This window comes from Diadema antillarum, unplaced genomic scaffold, assembly GCF_040938485.1.
Source record: "Diadema antillarum isolate AM-2024a unplaced genomic scaffold, OU_Dant_1.0 seq00001010_RagTag, whole genome shotgun sequence".
NCBI lineage: Eukaryota > Metazoa > Echinodermata > Echinoidea > Diadematoida > Diadematidae > Diadema > Diadema antillarum.
Window position 1 is genome coordinate 164,554 of NW_027271846.1, and position 17,671 is coordinate 182,224.

General features: G+C 39.8%; 2 protein-coding genes across 2 annotated transcripts in view; one reads left to right on the plus strand and one right to left on the minus strand.

Moving 5' to 3' along the window:
- Nucleotides 1-287: 287 nt before the first annotated feature.
- On the minus strand, nucleotides 288-14,141 carry LOC139742634 (UPF0415 protein C7orf25 homolog). The gene is made up of 9 exons (XM_071653158.1): nucleotides 14,057-14,141; nucleotides 9,267-9,485; nucleotides 7,641-7,884; nucleotides 6,771-6,908; nucleotides 6,120-6,223; nucleotides 3,369-3,558; nucleotides 2,923-3,107; nucleotides 1,578-1,658; nucleotides 288-534 (listed from the first exon to the last, which is right to left on the minus strand). Exons 2-9 carry the CDS (start codon nucleotides 9,414-9,416, stop codon nucleotides 301-303), a joined length of 1,326 nt encoding a protein of 441 aa, XP_071509259.1. The 5' UTR covers nucleotides 9,417-9,485; nucleotides 14,057-14,141; the 3' UTR covers nucleotides 288-300.
- A 436-nt stretch (nucleotides 14,142-14,577) lies between these two features.
- The window catches only part of LOC139742635 (protein RCC2 homolog), a 28,231-nt gene continuing 25,137 nt past the window's right edge, over nucleotides 14,578-17,671 (plus strand). The window contains exon 1 of the mRNA XM_071653159.1: nucleotides 14,578-14,707. Within this exon, the coding sequence (XP_071509260.1) occupies nucleotides 14,591-14,707 (117 nt within the window). The 5' untranslated portion in view covers nucleotides 14,578-14,590. The remainder of the gene's footprint in view (nucleotides 14,708-17,671) is intronic.

Below are 17,671 nucleotides of genomic sequence, written 5' to 3' on the forward strand. Positions count from 1 at the left end.
TGAAAAATGAATACACGAGGCCCCTAACTCTTCAGAAACATGTACTGTAATGCTTGAAGGAAGTTCTTTTTTCAAAAGTTTTGTAGAACTGAAGAGATGCTTAGTATCATACTCAACACTGGAAGGTCACCGTTTTATGTCTCCCATTTTACTTTCTGACTGGATTACAAAGAAGAGACAGACAAAACCACAACTGCATTGTTACAATCCTCCTATTTCTATCATAACATGCATATCTGAGTTGTTCAATACTGGTCCCCAAATTAAAAGACCCGTTGCTATCTAGGCAACAATTGGAAATCACTCTATACTTGAAGAGGCTGGTTTGATGGTCTGCAGTATCGAGGCATCCAATTGGTCACTTTTGCCGCCTATCGTGTTGTCGTTGTCCAATCCCTCGCCTTGTTCTATGCTGGAGGGGAGCGAGTTGTTGTTGCTGTTGGAAGACTGGCTGGGGGAGGCCTTCGAGGGATTCTGCTGCTTCTTCTCTGTCAGGGCGCGGGATTGGTGGATGAACACAGAATAGTTCACACCCTGCCAATGAGAGAACATGTAAGATTCACATTTGTTCAACAATCACCAACAGTAATGACGGATATGCTTTTAGAAATGCCTTTTACGGGTCTAGGGCAATTACCCCCTGGGCAAGTACCCCGGACCCTCCCCGTGGCCCTAATCGTAATCCTACTCCTGAATCTAATCGTAACCCTAACCCATACTCCTAACCCTAACCCTAATCTTTACTCTACCTTACCATTAACTAGTATTTAGCCGGGAAGTAATTGTCCTCGGGGGGGGGGGGGGGGGGGGGGGGGGGTAATTGCCCAGATATGGCCTTTTACAGACCAATATGAGACATGTACCCTAATTTTAAAACTAAGCACATGCAACTTATCTGCTTTCCTCATAGAAATGGACAAACATGAAAACAGAGCAAGCAGCATGTAAATTTTAGTACTGATGAAAAAAGACCCTATCATATCTAGTTCTCCTTCTCCTAAATCTGCCTCCATCAACTTTGAAAATCATTGAAAATGACTTATGTGTGTTTGTGGTGGCAAGTTATCAAAGGCACCTGTAACACTGCAATTACCTTGTTCAAGGTGACAAATTGGCAACTGCTGCATTTGTAAAATTAATCTCGGTGCTGCAGGTGTCAAAGTAATGTTTGTTAAAAGCAAAATGAACAGGAACTGAAGAACTGTTATAGAATTAGCATGATTATATATATTTTTTTGTGGTCTGATACAAACTGGACATGATATAGAGCATATCCCTCACAATATGCATGGTCAGCATGTTGCTTTTTTCCTGTGTCACTCACTTGCCATTGATGATATTAGTAATATTATAAAATTATTTATACAAGTCCCCTGTTAAGTGTTTCATCTTCACATGGAAGTATAAGGGCATTCCCTCTCAAAATTACAAATCTCAAACACACTGTCTGCCACTCTAGCTTTACACAAATTGACCCCAAACAAAACTGATGACAAAGCCTGAACACACAAACACCCACAAATCAATACACCTCTTTGATCTGAGCTTCAAAGGCCCTTTCACAAGATTGACTATACCTGTTTGGATGTTGCCCGGACAAATGCTTCGTTGGCTGTCGTTGTGATCAGCTTTAGGGCATCACCAGAACCAAATATTACCTAACAGAACGGGAAACATGAAATTACAATTAAGTACACATCTTCAAAGGTTAATTTTTTTGAGTGTTTCTTATTGGAATTATAAATAATAGTATATATGACGTATATATGTCCAAGCATTGGCAAGAGCAAGTTAGCTCAAAATTGGATGTTTGATCATTGATGATCATTGATGTTTCTGATCATTTTGCTATAAAGATATGCAATAAATCAGCTACATGAAGGGTTTTATTTAGTCATGAAATTATGAAGTAAGATTTGAACAACAGAGAGAAAATGCTTCAAATGCATGAAATCTTCACCTGTGGCATACTAAAAAACAAAAAAACAAAACAAAGAAAAACAAAACACACATGGACACATCAGAAGAATATCTGTTTAAAGGACAAGTTCACCTTCATATACATGTGGATTGAGTGAATGCAGCAATATTAGTAGAAAACATCAATGAAAGTTTGGGGGAAATCGGACAATCCATTCAAAAGTTATGATTTTTTAAAGTATCTGCACAGTCACTGCTGGATGAGAAGACTACTACAGTGTATGATGTCACATGCGTACAACGCTATAAGGAAGATATAAAGAGAATTTCACAAAATCTTACTTTTTGAAAAAAGTGCACATTTCCTCGACTCGTCAGCGACGTATGTTAAGGGCAATATTATTCCCCCTTGCCTTCTGAAAAAGGGAAGTCAAGTGTTCTTTTTTTATGCGAGAAAAGTGAAAATATGTTGAATTTTCTTTATACTTTCTTGATAACGTTGTACACATGTGACATCACAAGCTGTAGTAGTCTTCTCATCCAGCAGTGACTTAATAGCAGAAATTTCAAAACTTTATAACTTTTAAACGGATTGTCCGATTTTTCTCAAACTCTTGCTGATGTGTTCTATTAGTATTGCTGCATTCATACAATCCACATGTCTATGAAGGTGAACTTGTCCTTTAAATACACCAACTCTCCCTATTCTTTTTCTCACTTAATAACTTCAAGATTTGCACAAATATTACACTTCACTCTAAACTTACAGAAATCATAAACTTTAAAGTAAATAAACAAGTCATAAAATTATCCACAACTCTCAAAAACAATGAAGTTTGTGCTTTAAAAGCCAAGAAGCACAGTACAGGCCTATAATGCTTGCACCACTTGATAAATTTTGATTTAAAAAGAAAAAAATACTTGTAGCTTCATATCTGAAAGGATTTTGGCAAATGGGAGTCTAGAAAACCCACATGTCCTCAATGGATCACAACACCTCACCTTTGACCTCTCCTTGATCTTGTTGGAGATTGACAGGTTGGTGGATCTAGTGGATGGCTGGTCAGGGACAACAGTCAGCTTGGTCAGGAGGTCCTGGGCCCTCTTTTTCTCCCTTGGTCCCCCGATGGTCTTCAATATGGCCTCAAAGTCCGTCACGGCTGTCTCGCAGGCTATCAGCTTCTTATCTGAGTGAGTGAAGCCAGTAAATGGTGAGGGTGACAATATGCTGGAAAGCATAAGAGGCGTAAAAATTGATCACCTACATGAAATCCTGCCACTGGGACTGAACAATATGTTGGCACTACTGTCGGTGTTAAACTTATGGTCTGTTTGATACTGCTGTTTCCTCCATGAAAAATGTGTTCAATGCATACCTCCAGGAAAGAAATGTTCACATCATTTGTGTGCAGGGGAAAGGGTGAGGTCTTATTAGTGAATCATCCTACCTTGTAGATAGTTCTCAAGCTGTGGCAAGAGGGGCCTGGTCCTCTCCTGTTGGGCCAGCTCTTCGATGAGGGGCTCATTGAAGCAGTAGCTGCTCCCTCCATGGCACAGATCCGTCACCAGGGCGATCATGGTCGTGACGTCCAGGTTGACTGCCTTGGGATTGGCGATCTGTATACTGTCCTCAATATCCTGAGAAGCAACCAAAAGCATGTGTAATTTTCGTCACGACACAGGTCATGCTGCAAAAATGGCATCTTAATCCGAATTCAATCTGATCACCGCTTAAGGTATCATGTTGTTTTTACTATTCTTTTTTTTATCGTTATCATGAATATAATTTGTTAAAAAGGCTTCATGACTGTTGAACCTCATGATTTACGATTGTTTGGTTTACTTTAAATGCCTTGATAAAAGAAAGAGGAGACACAATATTTGACAGCACTATACAGCACATGACAGCACATTACACAAACTGTGTTTTCCCCACCCACATTATGGAGAAACCAGATCATAACATTTAAGTAACTGCACAAGATCTAACCATGGGTGTGAATGAATTAAAACACTTGCCAACTCTCTGAGCTATACATCATTTATACTATGAAAACTTCAAAGGCAAACAGAATTTGTATTATTGAAGGTCACTGTTCTTTTATTTGGAAACCTGGTTTTGATGCTCTTTTTGTTGTTGCTACTGATCTTTTTTCTTCTAAGTATTTACAGAGTAAACTAGTATTGGCAGTCTAAACGTTTCATTTTCCAAAGATCTAAATGACACATGGATATAAAATGCAACAATGCATTTCACACTAACCAAACTTACTTAATGTCTTTCTTGGAAATAACTGATTTTATACAACAGGTACCATTTTTATACTTTGATGTGACAATGAGATGTTTGACAAATGACATTTTTTATTTAGTCACCTTTCTACATATTCCTAGACTGACACTAACACTTGCTGGTATAATAATTCTCTACTTCTGATATAGAACTAACATCTTGCATTTACCTGCATATTTAATGAGGAATAGTGTAGGAGGAGAAATAAATAATATAGATTTCCAGAGATTTTATTTGGAACCAGCCCCCCCCCATTAAAAAAAAAAAAATCAAACCACTATTCTTTGTGCAGAAGGGGAGCATATTCTTGAGCGACATAGGGTAAGTCTTTCAATTCTTAAAAAAAAACAAAAAACAATACTGTACATTATCGTAAAATTTTAAACAAGATGTTGGGAGACACTACAACCATGCAAAATTTTGTGGCATTTGCATAAAGGGATACGCAATCTTAAAGGACTATCCTAAACACAGGACAGGCAAAGAGGAAACAAAGGCTCTTTCTCATCTGCTTCCTGTGCTGAATCAACAATGAGGCAGAACAGAGCCAAGCACACAGTCACTTCTTGCAAAGGTATGAATGAATGAATTGACAAATGATGTATGTGTGCCAAACACACAAAGAGTCAGTGAGCATAGAGCATCCTATCACACAATGCACTGAACAATACCCTCCCTCACTCTGCTGACGTTCTCATGTGTCTTTGAAAGGGGAATGAACTTTGCTATTCTGTTTACCCCTCACTGATCAGTGGACCATGAAAAAAGGGTTTTGCCTTTTGCCATAACCATGCCATAGATTTAAATCAGTATAATAATAATAATAATAATAATAATAATAATAGCTGGTTTTTATACAGCGCATTTCACACACTTCAGGGTTTCAATGCGCTTTACAGACTATTATTACCCCGGTCACTGGATACATTATTTCCAACCAGCACTAACAGTGCTCATTCTCCACTCCCTGGGGAGCATTCCAGCCAGTCGCAGCCATTTTACAGGCGCGCATATGCTGATCAACCAACATAAGCTTTCTCATCCTACCGGGTACCCATTTATACTCCTGGGTGGAGAGCAGCAATGTGGATAAAGTGCCTTGCTGAAGGGCAAACGTGTCGGGCCTGGCATGGGCTCGTATGCACATCAAGCACATTGTATGTGAGTTGAAGAGCACAGATCGAGATGCCAGCATGACAGTAGATTATAGTAGACAGCTGGTAAAAAGTGCACTGAGATGACAAACCCTTTTCACTCCAATTTTACATCACCAAGTCTCGCCATCCTTTTCATGAGATATTGCAACAAACAAGGCTCCTCTAAGTCCTGAAATAACATTTTTGGGCATTTCTAATTATTTTACAGAATTGCCATTTCTGCCATATAAGCTTTGTGTACCAGTTGTATTCATATTCACGCAATTATATGACTATTAAAATATTGCAGGCATCTTCATCTTTTGCCTATGGGGAACACATGTAGGTGTGATGTCTATCATCTCAATCAGATTTTCCAAGAACCAAATTCCTCAAATCTCATCAAATGTTTCTAAAATCATTCTCTTAAATGTGATATTCTTCAACCTTGACCTCGTGACCTACATGTACCGGTACATATTTTGTGCTAAATAATACATTCAGGTCAACATCATGTGGCCCTGATGCACACAGTACCAAAGGCAAGGCTCATACTATCACTTTACATTGCATGAAGGCTACTGCAGGAACAAATGGAAATCAGGTACAAAGCAAGACAGACAGACAGACAGATAGACAGACAGACAGACAGACAGACAGATAGACAGACAGATGGACAGACAGATGGAGAGTCAAACAGATAAACAGATGAACAGATAAAGCATACTCCAGATCCATAACAAGGAGGAAGAGTGAAGTTTGGTGCTTACCTCTTGTGCTTGGAAGACAGGTATCTCAGGCTCAATTAATCTCAGCTGACTCTCATCTTTGAATATATGACCGTGAACCACAACGCCCATTCCGATCAACTCATCTGTGTAAATTAAGCAGGGAAAAGATTTCATTCATGCATACAGGCAATTACCGATATAACAAAGTCCTTGGGACCGGCTTTTTCTTTTGTCATATCAAAATTTTGTTGCAGCCGAACAGTATAAAGTACCAGGTACATACAGATATACAGATGATGATGTTGGGACCTGAATTTTTACTTTGTTGGAATAAAAATTTTGTTGTAACCGTATTCATACATACATACACTACACTTATACATTTTTAAATATACAAAGAAAGGCATTGAGGCTGGCTAAAACAGGCCCCTTCTCCTATTCTCATCCCAAAAAAGGAACTTGTGCAAGTTTCAGCAAGTCACCTCCTTTCAGCATGTAAAAGCTTCTGTTACATACCAGTATTCAGATTAAGTTTCCCTTCAAAATTTCTTTCTTTACCAATTTCACACATTTTAACAACTGAATCTTGACAGCAATGTTCTCAAAACAACCCAGCAGCCACTGCAACATCCAAAAAAAAAAAGAAGGACAACCCAGCCACACCCTCCAGCAGGCCATATAAATATTTACCTGCCACGGCTTGAGTGATTCCGGAGAAGAAGACCACGTGCACAGAGGGGGCGGAGAAATGCAGAGGGTTCTGATGGGATGCCTCCTGGTACTGAGCCACCTGCTGGACTATATCATGTTCTCCATACTCTCCCTCGCCTGGGGGACAGGGTCAAGAAGGTTACGAATATGCATCAAAATGACAATTCATGAATATGCATCAAAGGTGTACTCATGAATATTCCAACCATCTTAAAATCACAGCCATTACAGTCATCAGAATGTGCATTACACATTTTCATTCATTCATTCATTCATTCATTCATTCATTCATTCATTCATTCATTCATTCATTCATTCATTCATATTCATTCATTCATTCATTCATTCATTCATTCATTCATTCATTCATTCATTCATTCATTCATTCATTCATTCATTCATTCATTCATTCATTCATTCATTCACTCATTCATTCATTCATTTAATCTGATTTATCAAAAGTTCTGCCACAACAGCCAAAAGGCTACATTGTAAAGTAATGATACAAATTATTAACAAACAAAAAATCTGTCCTATATACACTAGCAACGCTGCACACTGGCACTGGTCCAACAGTCCCTGACCAGTAAAAATCACTGTTGGACCAGTAACTTTTTCAGGAATGGACTAGTAAAAGATGGAAAAACTGGGTACCTACTGGTCTGACAGACAGGCTGGACCAGAAGAAAAATGGGTTAGCGTGCAGCCCTGCACTAGTATAAAAACAAATTAGTTAATCAAAATAGGGTCCTTTAGAATATAATGCACTTAAATGTTACAAGAGTTGATTGGTGTGGCCTGACCAAAAAGGCAATTGAGGCAGAAGAAAAGTCACTACACTACACTAACCTTCCCATATTCGATGCAGTGCCTCAGCCTTACGAGCCGTAACCTTGACCCACGACCTTCCCTTGTGACCCACAATGTCCACGATCACATTGGTGCAGTAGCCCTCGTCCGTCTCTAGGGAAACAGGCTTTAGGAGGGCAGTCACATGACCAAATGACTCGGCCGTGTACAGGAGGGCATCCAGGTGGCTGAGATTTGTGCTCTTCAATTGGTTTTTCTTCGGCAGGATCTTGCCTTCCTGTATCTACGGAGAGATGCAATCTTATCTTTAAGCAAGTGCACTTTCCATTCTACTCTAGAACAATTTTCCTATGCTGCATTCAGTCAAGAGCCCCATTCTTCCATGCACTTTTGGCTGATTGCAACTTACAATAATTCAAATAGCAGTAATTATTTAAGAAAACAGATCTGCAACAACCAGTGATCTACACAATCTACTGAGGGCATCTACCAATCTGCTGAGGGCATCTACTGTAGGAAACAGGTCTGGTATTTGCATGTCTGAAATTAAAGCAATCTCCTCAAAACCTTTTGGGATCTGGGACAGCCAGGAAAAACCAAAACAAAACAGATGATTATGCATGGTGACAACAGACAGCATTTTTAAGATGATCAAACAAGGACCATGATTTGTCAATGTCTGCTTAAAAGAGTAACCATTGTATGTGTGTAGAGTAAATTGACTGGCACTACTAGAATCAAAGAAATAAACAAAGTACAATGGAATGACTGTAAGGACTGAGCCTCTGACCCCTCATATCTAATCCCGCTTTATATTAAAAGTAGATATTTGATCTCATCAGTCATACATACTACACTATGATTTCTCATACCGTATCTACTTTAACAGTATGAGAAATGCTTATATCAGGTTTAGATTAAATGTAGATGGTAGGGACAGTGTTCAGAATTACCTTTTGAACAAAAGATTTCTTGACAATATCTTCATTTAGAACAACTCCCAAGAACATGTTCCAAGTGCCCTTTGTGAAATTTGTCTCGCACACATTGTTTTGGTTTGTTTTCTTCTTTTTTTAAACTCTGCAATCTGAATTTATTGCCTTGCAACATTCCCGTCTTCTTCTTCTTCTTCTTTTTCTTCTTCTTCTTCTTCTTCTTCCTCTTCTTTTCCTCCCTCCGTTTATGTCAGAGATTGACGAGCGTCACTTCACCATCCTTTCACAATAACACATGCCAATGTCAATGTCGATACTTAATACAACATTGTTTTTTCCTGTTCATTCATTACAACCATTACTTTTTCTTTATACAGACATAGAGTTCTAGCACATCTGCATTCTGTTCAACATGGAGCTTTTGCAGTGGCAATGCGGATGATGGATTGTGCGTGTTGTATGCAAATTTCGGGAGTGGGCATGGCTACCAGCTTGACATCCTGCATCCCCTCAAATCTATAATCGACTCAGCTGAGGGAATGTGATGTCATACCACCTGTAAAATATGCAACTCATCTGAGCTGATATGTCGTGCACTTAAGAGAGCACGCTGTAAGGCACCAAGAATGCGGTACCATCAAGGTTGGCTGCTTCCTGCATGGCACAACTCACTGCGAAGGCTCCCTTACAATAATGTATGTCCAAGAGAAAAAGGAAATGTGGAACTCACCGATTTGATAAAAGTCAGTTCAGCCTGGATCTTCTTCTTCACCTTCCCGATGCCAGCAAGGTCTTGTCCACTGGTCCTGAGCGTTTCTGCTCTCTGCAGCAGGTTTTCGGCTCGCTGACGAAGGGCACTTAGTTCAGCAGTGAGATCCATTGTCTACATTTGTACAGTCTCATCATACAATTCAGTTGTCGCTAGGGTGCTCCGAGAAACTTTGATGATCTAATGAGACACAGCAAGACAGAGGGAGAGAGATCATCAATTATCCAATCTTCCTCTCATAAATATTAGAACTAGAGATCTACAGTCAAACCCCCAATTTTCGGACACTTAAGCTTTTTTTGCAATATTTGTTAAACTCAAAAAATACTCTACAAAATAATATCTATAACAATGTACATGTATGTATGTTCAATATCAAACTACATTTTCCCAATATTGATTTTGTTAAATACATTATAAAATTTCACAAAATCCTTAAATATTATCGTCTTGTCAATTCCCCTATTTTCGGACAGCCTATCCAAAATTCGGACACTATACGCGTTCAATGTCAATACACACAAGGCCGTTGAAAAATGAGCCAGCGCCATACCTTGTTGGCGCAAGGTTGCATAAGGGACGTTGTGGCGCCCGTTCATGTCCGAATTTTGGTTACTCGGCACTTGCATTCAGCCCCTGTACATTTATTCACTGCATCGGAACGTACGGAGATTTTGTTTTTCTTTTGTGTTTTTGAGGATACCATCACACTCTGAGCTTGCAATAAGCGAAAAATCTCGCAACAGAACGGCATAATTTTTCAATACTTAGTGCTTTTTCGGCGACCCTGATTCTTTACACAAGACCTAATTCGCGCACGCTTTGGAAAAGTTGCGCCAATTCTGCGTTTTTGACAGCAAAATTTGGGATTTTAGATGGATTTTAGAATGTAGGAGGTGACTCAGGCACTTTCCTGTGATGAACGAGTGTGCCAGTATGTGAAACAATGTGATATGCATGTGTTGTGACAGTAAAATTTGCTGGCTTGTGATAAGTGACCAGTGTCCGGATTCCGGAGGCCGGCCGAAAATTGGGGTTTTTACCAAGTATGATTGAGGGTACCACCTACCCTTACGAAAAAGTCCTGTGGTACTCCTGTGGTAATTACCACAGGACGGTACCACAGGACAGTACCACAGGAAAGTACCACAGGACAGTACCACAGGACAGTACCACAGGAATTGTCCTGTGGTATTTTGGGACATACCACAGGACAGTACCACAGGAATTCCTGTGGTATTTTGGGACGTACCACAGGGCAGTACCACAGGAAAGTACCACAGGACCGGTACCACAGAACAGTACCACAGGGCAGTACCACAGGAATTCCTGTGGTATTTTGGGACGTACCACAGGGCAGTACCACAGGAATTCCTGTGGTATTTTGGGACGTACCACAGGGCAGTACCACAGGACTAGTACCACAGAACAGTACCACAGGAACTGTCCTGTGGTATTTTGGGACAGTACCACAGGACAGTACCACAGGTCGATCATTACCACACAGCATTACCACAGGGCAGTACCACACAGCATTTCCATGGTACCACAGGAGAGTACCACACAGGATAGATCAAAAAAAAAAAAATCTGGGAGAATTTTAGCCACATTTCAAGGAATATTCCTGATAGGTGAGTGATGGATTTTAGGACAAACATGGCCCTACTTAATAACCTGTCCTACTCCTAACATATAACCTCAAACGAGAGTCTAATGGCCAAGTGCCAATCTAGTCCTATAATAGATCTATAGTCATATTCTATTCCTAGGTAGCCATCGACCCTATCAGTACATATATATATGGCCGTCTATCCGTAAAGCATTAAGGCATGGTTACTAACTCGATTATACTTTATTATCAAGATATGAAATTACACTTTCATAACAATATCTATGATATTGGGAATAAGATAACATAATTAGACAATCTTTCATAAAGTTCAAAGTAAGTTCCATCATTAATACTTTGACTTTTTAAGTCATATATGTATTTTCTAAAATCTAGAGTGCTTTTTATGAATATTCATGAGCTATGTAAAAATTTGTACCACAGGAGTACCACAGGAGTACCACAGGAGTACCACAGAAGTCCTTATGAAATTTCTCATGGTTTACATCAGCACTTTCACTAAATAGGTAATACTGTAGGAGTATAGGACAGGATAAGTAATGGCAAATCAATTGTTATAATTCACAGCATAACTCATCTATCAATTAATTGAGGAATATTAATATGTGCTTTTTTGTTTGTATTTTTGTTACAAATTTCAGTTGATTCTGCCTTACAATTTTCCTGCGTGGTACTCCTGTGTGGTACTGCTGTTAGATATTCTCCTGATGTGATAGTCCTCTGGTATAAAATGTTAAGAAAAAAAAAAGAATATCCTGTAGCATTTTTCTGTGGTACTTACGAATTTAATTTGCTGTGTGGTACTTCTGGGTGGAATAGCACCACTTAATTATGATTTTCATGTGGGATTTTGGACAGTTCCTGTGGTACTCTCCTGTGGTATACATCGAAAATTACCACAGGAATTCCTGTCGTACTGTCCTGTGGTACGTCCCAAAATTCCACAGGACAATTCGTGTGGTACTGTCCTGTGGTACGTCCCAAAATACCACAGGACAAGTCATGTGGTACTGTCCTGTGGTACTATCCTGTGGTACTTTCCTGTGGTTTTGTCCTGTGGTACTGCCCTGTGGTACTGCCCTGTGGTACTGTCCTGTGGTACGTCCCAAAATACCACAGGATAAGTCGTGTGGTACTGTCCTGTGGTACTACCCTGTGGTACTGTCCTGTGGTACTGCCCTGTGGTACGTCCCAATAGTGTATCGTCACCCTTGAAGAAGAATCTGCAGCTTGTTCATTCTAAAAGTAGAACTATAGAACAATTTCGCCTAAGTTTTGCCTCAAATATGCCACAAAATACTGCAGTTTCGAATATCGTGACCATCCTGAACTCCTGTTGATTCTGAATCTAAGGAGTGAAATAACGCCATTTTAGAATTTTGGGCGTGCGATGCATTTTCTTTGCACGTTTAAAAGGGTACCTCACCATCGGCACCCCCTCCCTCAATAATAGGTGTTACACGTGAATTTCACAGTCATGTGTTGTGTTCGCAATTTACTTAGCGGATGTGCAACTGAACCGTGTTTATGTTTAGTTTAGTTTGTTAGTTTATGGGAATTACGAGTTTGTTTTTCGTGTCATTATGATCATTTTCATAGCTTATGTAATTTAATCCCACGCGTACTCTTTCGTTCTACTATACGCTAACACCAACAGCTAAAAAATGATACGCAGGGTGCCGATGTTGAGGAGGTACCCTGCCGATATACATTGACATTGTACGTGGTACCCTGGCCTTATCATTATTGTCCATACAGTGATACCACTGATAGTATACAGATGTGTATCTACTAGAGTAAAATATCCCGTTTGCGGCAGTTTAAGCATTGTTAAGGGTTTTTCCAACTTGTAAACAAATCAGGCAATATATTTTCAACCAATTCATATATCATAGACAAGATTATTCATTAACGCAATTGTTTTCATAAAAGAAATTTACCAATACCATTGACCAACACAGTTTTCATGATTTACCAGGGCAAAACCCGGCACAATTTTCGCCGATAAGGGCGATATGCGACATAGTATTTCTGCTTGCGGCACGATGTACAATCCCTATGCAATACACGCGTGCTCCGCGATCTTTAGCTGAACGCCTTCACATGTCTCGCGAACATTGCGTAAGCGCCAATTCCCATTGCGAAAGCACGTGAAAATAGCGGGCGCACATGCATTGGCCGCAAACAAGATCGCAATTCTGGCGGTGTTGTTGATGTCTTTCTCGTGTTTTTCTCAATTTTTTCGATAACATCCACTTTCCGAAAAAAATGGCGGCCCACATCGGCTCGCGAAAGTTCTAATTTCTATTTTACGTGAGGATATGTTTTCAAAATCCATGAACATCGAGAAAACGACAAAAAAATCAAGTTTCTTGGACCATTGTTTCTTAACTGTTATGTTAAGAAGTACCAGGGTACCGAAAATTTCATTTTGGATGCGATAAGACGGCGATATTATGTCATTTAGGTGAGAAAATTTCACTTTCGTCAGAGATCGTGCCCATTTTATCGGTTGGTTTTTGTTGATTGCTAGTGTGTTAGTATATGTGTAGTGTGCATGTATAAACAGTGCAATGTAGTGTTTAGCGGTATATTACCGCGTATGTTGTACCTGCCGCGAACAGCTGCACGGCCGCTTACTGACGCAGTTACTCTAACGTTAACTAAGTCTAGTAGTTAGTACTACAATGTAGTACTAATACTATCACGACACGTAAAATTCGATGATATCAATGTCCTGTTCACCATTCTTGTCTTTTGAAGCAGAAGCCTACATTGTAGTTTTTCAGTATGTGTCTAATCCAGGGTCAACAACAATTATCCATAGTGCAACGATATATATATGTAAATTTATTTCACCATTGTGATCCCCATTCACGCATCTATTTTGTGACTCCAAATGACCCCATAATTACATGAAAATACATGGTACGGGACTACACGAGAAGAAAAGATTAGTAGTGTTTAGTGAGGTAGACGCATCGGCTACACGAAAAGAATATCTAAACAGTTAAATGTTTTCACTACACACTACAAAGTTTAAAAAAGATTCTTGGCAGATGATAACGAAAGCCTCCTTCCCATCGTGGATGTCAAAGTTGAGGAGGTGAGAAATTCTTACCTCTTTTCGCAGTCAGACCAGTGAAAAGAGACGCACCACACACGCACACACACTGACGGTACATGCACGTCCACTTCACGTCCACTTCACACACTTTTTGCACGTAATTTACGCATATTCCCACAGTACATGCAATGCATGCATGCTGTACTTGTACACGCGAGTCAGTGGGAAAAAGTCTTACTGGTATGTACAAAAACACTGCCAATCCATTCAATTTTGACAAATAAGTTTAGATAACCATTCCATAAAATCCGCAAGAATTTGATACAATATAAACAAAAATATTCGAAACCTTTGAAATTGAGGTTGGTAGGTGTACACTTTCACCCCTTGAATTTCAGAGAGGAAATATTTAAAGAAATATCAAATTGGAAATCCGACCTTTCCTCTGGAGGTCATATGCTAATTACGATACAAACTTCACGCATTATTTTTGTGCATGTTCCCTCGCCACAGAGCGCGTTCTTTGTGTTGCGTGAATTATAATTGTGATATTTCCCCTGTCATTTGCCCGTTATTCCATCGTATAATATGCCTCGTGGGAAGAAACGATTACCAGGAGAAGATGGAGAAAGTGGAAGGACGAAGGTTAAAAGGAACAAGCAGCAATCGAAACATGCCGAGAGTCAAGAACCACGCGAAACCATCGTGAGTATCGCGATATGTGGCGGCTAACAGATTGCCCGATGCACACAACACAGCGTTGGCAGCACTACTCAATCTGTCTCATAGGTAGCGCGAGTCTGAAGTGTGATGCCGCGGAGCGCAGCGGGGGCGATGACTTTGCAATGGGCCCGCGAGGCCTCGAGGTACACCTGCGGGTCACTGCTGGCTGCTGCTGCATGCTGCTGCTGCTGCTGCAGACCGCGGGGGCATGGGCAAGGCGCTGCGAAGACGAGACATTGTACCTTGAATGTGATTTGTATTAGTGGGTTGTTTTTACCCTCGTTGATGATTTGAAGATCAATTAATTATAGTATATGCTTTGTAAATACTTCAAATGAGCTTGTGATGTAGTTTTGTACTGTTCTTGATTTTTCATATGACTTTGTCTTTTTACTGACAGGGATCCAACAAGCAACTTACTTTAGCGTTAGTTCTAACTTCTCTATTACCTAATCTCATCGCACTGATTCACAGCACGCTCAGACAGAGGCAGAGCAGACTAGGCTCACTCTAGAGTCTAGGTGCAGAGACTCCAACTCTCCCGTTTTCGACGGGAGATCTCCCGCCGAAAGCCCATTTTTGCAAAATCTCCCGTTCTCCCGCTTGAGATATGATTTCTCCCGCCCTGGCTCTGTGTCTCCCGGTGGAAAGGATTTCTTACTTATTGCTATCGTATGTTGAAAAAATAAGCCTAAGATAGCACCAGAGAACATCTAGAACCCTAGGAACTTTGCGCTTCGCACACATCACGTTGGAGTCTCCCGTTTGCTAGGGGTTTCGGGCGGGAGAATCTCCAGATCAGAAGGTGCTTGGGGTTGGAGTCTCTGTAGGTGTAGACCTCTAGAGTTCATTTAGAACCGTTTATTAGCTTATCAATACACTCTGATAGTATGCCAGATGCTCGTTCAGCGTAGATGAATCTCTAGAACCCCATATTTATGTTTAATGCAGCATGCCAAGAGAGTTTCTCAGACACAACCCCCAATGACAATATTCCATTTTTTCCAAAATAAATACAAATGCATAAATGCTTAGGAGAGAATTTACGTATCCAGGAACCTGGTATACCACTCTCCACATGGACACAGCTTCCCGTAGCGCCAACTCTGGCCCTGGGAACCAAACCTGGGTAGGAGGTTCACAAAATATAGACAAGATGCTCTGCTCTGCAGCTCGTGACTTAAATTCATGTAGACCCTACTTTTTATATTTTTGTCATTTGTGTTATGCTGAACAGAAAAAATGTTCTTGATGGAAAGATTAGAGTTTCTTCTATCTGTTCTTTTTCTTTATAAAAACTTTGATGTATTCTACATGTAGTTTGATTTATCTTTCCCAACGGGTAGTGTGCTTGTTTTGCTTTAAAAACTCATATGAAGATGTACACTTGTACGTACTGTAGCACTCAAGACTGAGCTGAGCTCACTATATTTTTACTTTTGCTGACCCCATTCGGCTGGGTGCCCTTTAATAGTCTAGTGCATAGCAAAAGAGTTTGCGAACCCAGCAAATTTATACTTTACTAATAAATACAGAGCTGCATACTAACCCATTTTTTCTGCTGGTCCGACCTGTCTGTATTACCAGTAGGTACCCGGTGTTTCCATCTTTTACTGGTCAATTCCTGAAAAAGTTACTGGCCCAACGGTAATTTTTACTGGTCAGGGACCATCGGACTAGTGCCAGTGTGCAGCGTGGACTAGTACAATGTACAAACGTATCTCATGTCCGGTTGGTATTTTGTATTCTTCGATGGCAAATGCAGTTGGTTATGGAAAGGGGATGATGTTCTGCTTGACTGCTTTCGCACCTATGTATAGGCAGATTACCAATCTGTCCATTCTTTGTTGATTGGCCAAAAGAATCTCATTTGGATGACATAGAAAGTTCTTAGAGAATTGTGGGAGGAATGGGTTAATTGATGAGGTTTTAGGGAGGGGAGCTGGGGAGCTTACAATGCAACTTAAATCTAAGCCAAGATTGCCTTGTGGGGAAATACTTACAAATTGGTACTGGTCAACTGTACTGATTTAAATACTAGTGGTAGTATGATTGTTAATACAAGTTTAGACATTTGAAATGCCTACCAATTTATTTTTGCTCCAATCTGATTTTTGACAAAAATATGCATTTGATAGGAATTGTAAACGTGACTGAAGTTACCTCTTACTGTTTAAGCATGCACTATGTGCTTCATTGGAAAATGGCTCCATGATAATGTGGATGAAATATTCATGGAAAAATCAAAACCCAATGTACAATGTATGCAGTATACAAACATGTACTACATCTGTGTACTGGGTATTATCAAGTACAGTCAGTACATGGGCATGCGTGGGTATTCTGTATACTGTGGATAAGGTTTTGTTTGCTTGTTTTGTTTTGTTTGTTTGTTTGTTTGTTTGTTTGTTTGTTTTTAATACTATAGATCGATAGTAAACCAGGCCTTGATTGCATGTGGGGACAAATTGTTAATTGAATAGAAAAGGAATGTGCTGTCTTCTATTGAAAGCTGTCACAGAATTTTACAAACTTGTAGAATGCTAAATGATTTGGCAGCAACATGGTAATTTCTACAAAATAGTGAATACATTGTAAAATGCAAAGTGATACACTTGTATAATGTCTCAGACTTACATGTACCATGATAAAAGTATGCACCAAATCACACAATTTCATTGTTAAAAAACAATTAAAGCTTACTTTGTTGGAGGGGATATGGAATTCCCTCCCCCCCTTTCACTTGTTTTGCTCCCTCACACAATTGTACAAGTACTTGTCTCTTCTTCACTTTAAAATTTTAGAAAGGATGGAAATATATTTTTGTGTGCTGCATTTGAAGTACATTGTAGTAGTACAAACTGGTTTTTCATCAGATCTTTGATTAAATATTACAGTACAACATTGTGCATGAGTTGAAATTATCTTTTTTGTGTGTTTAGAGGA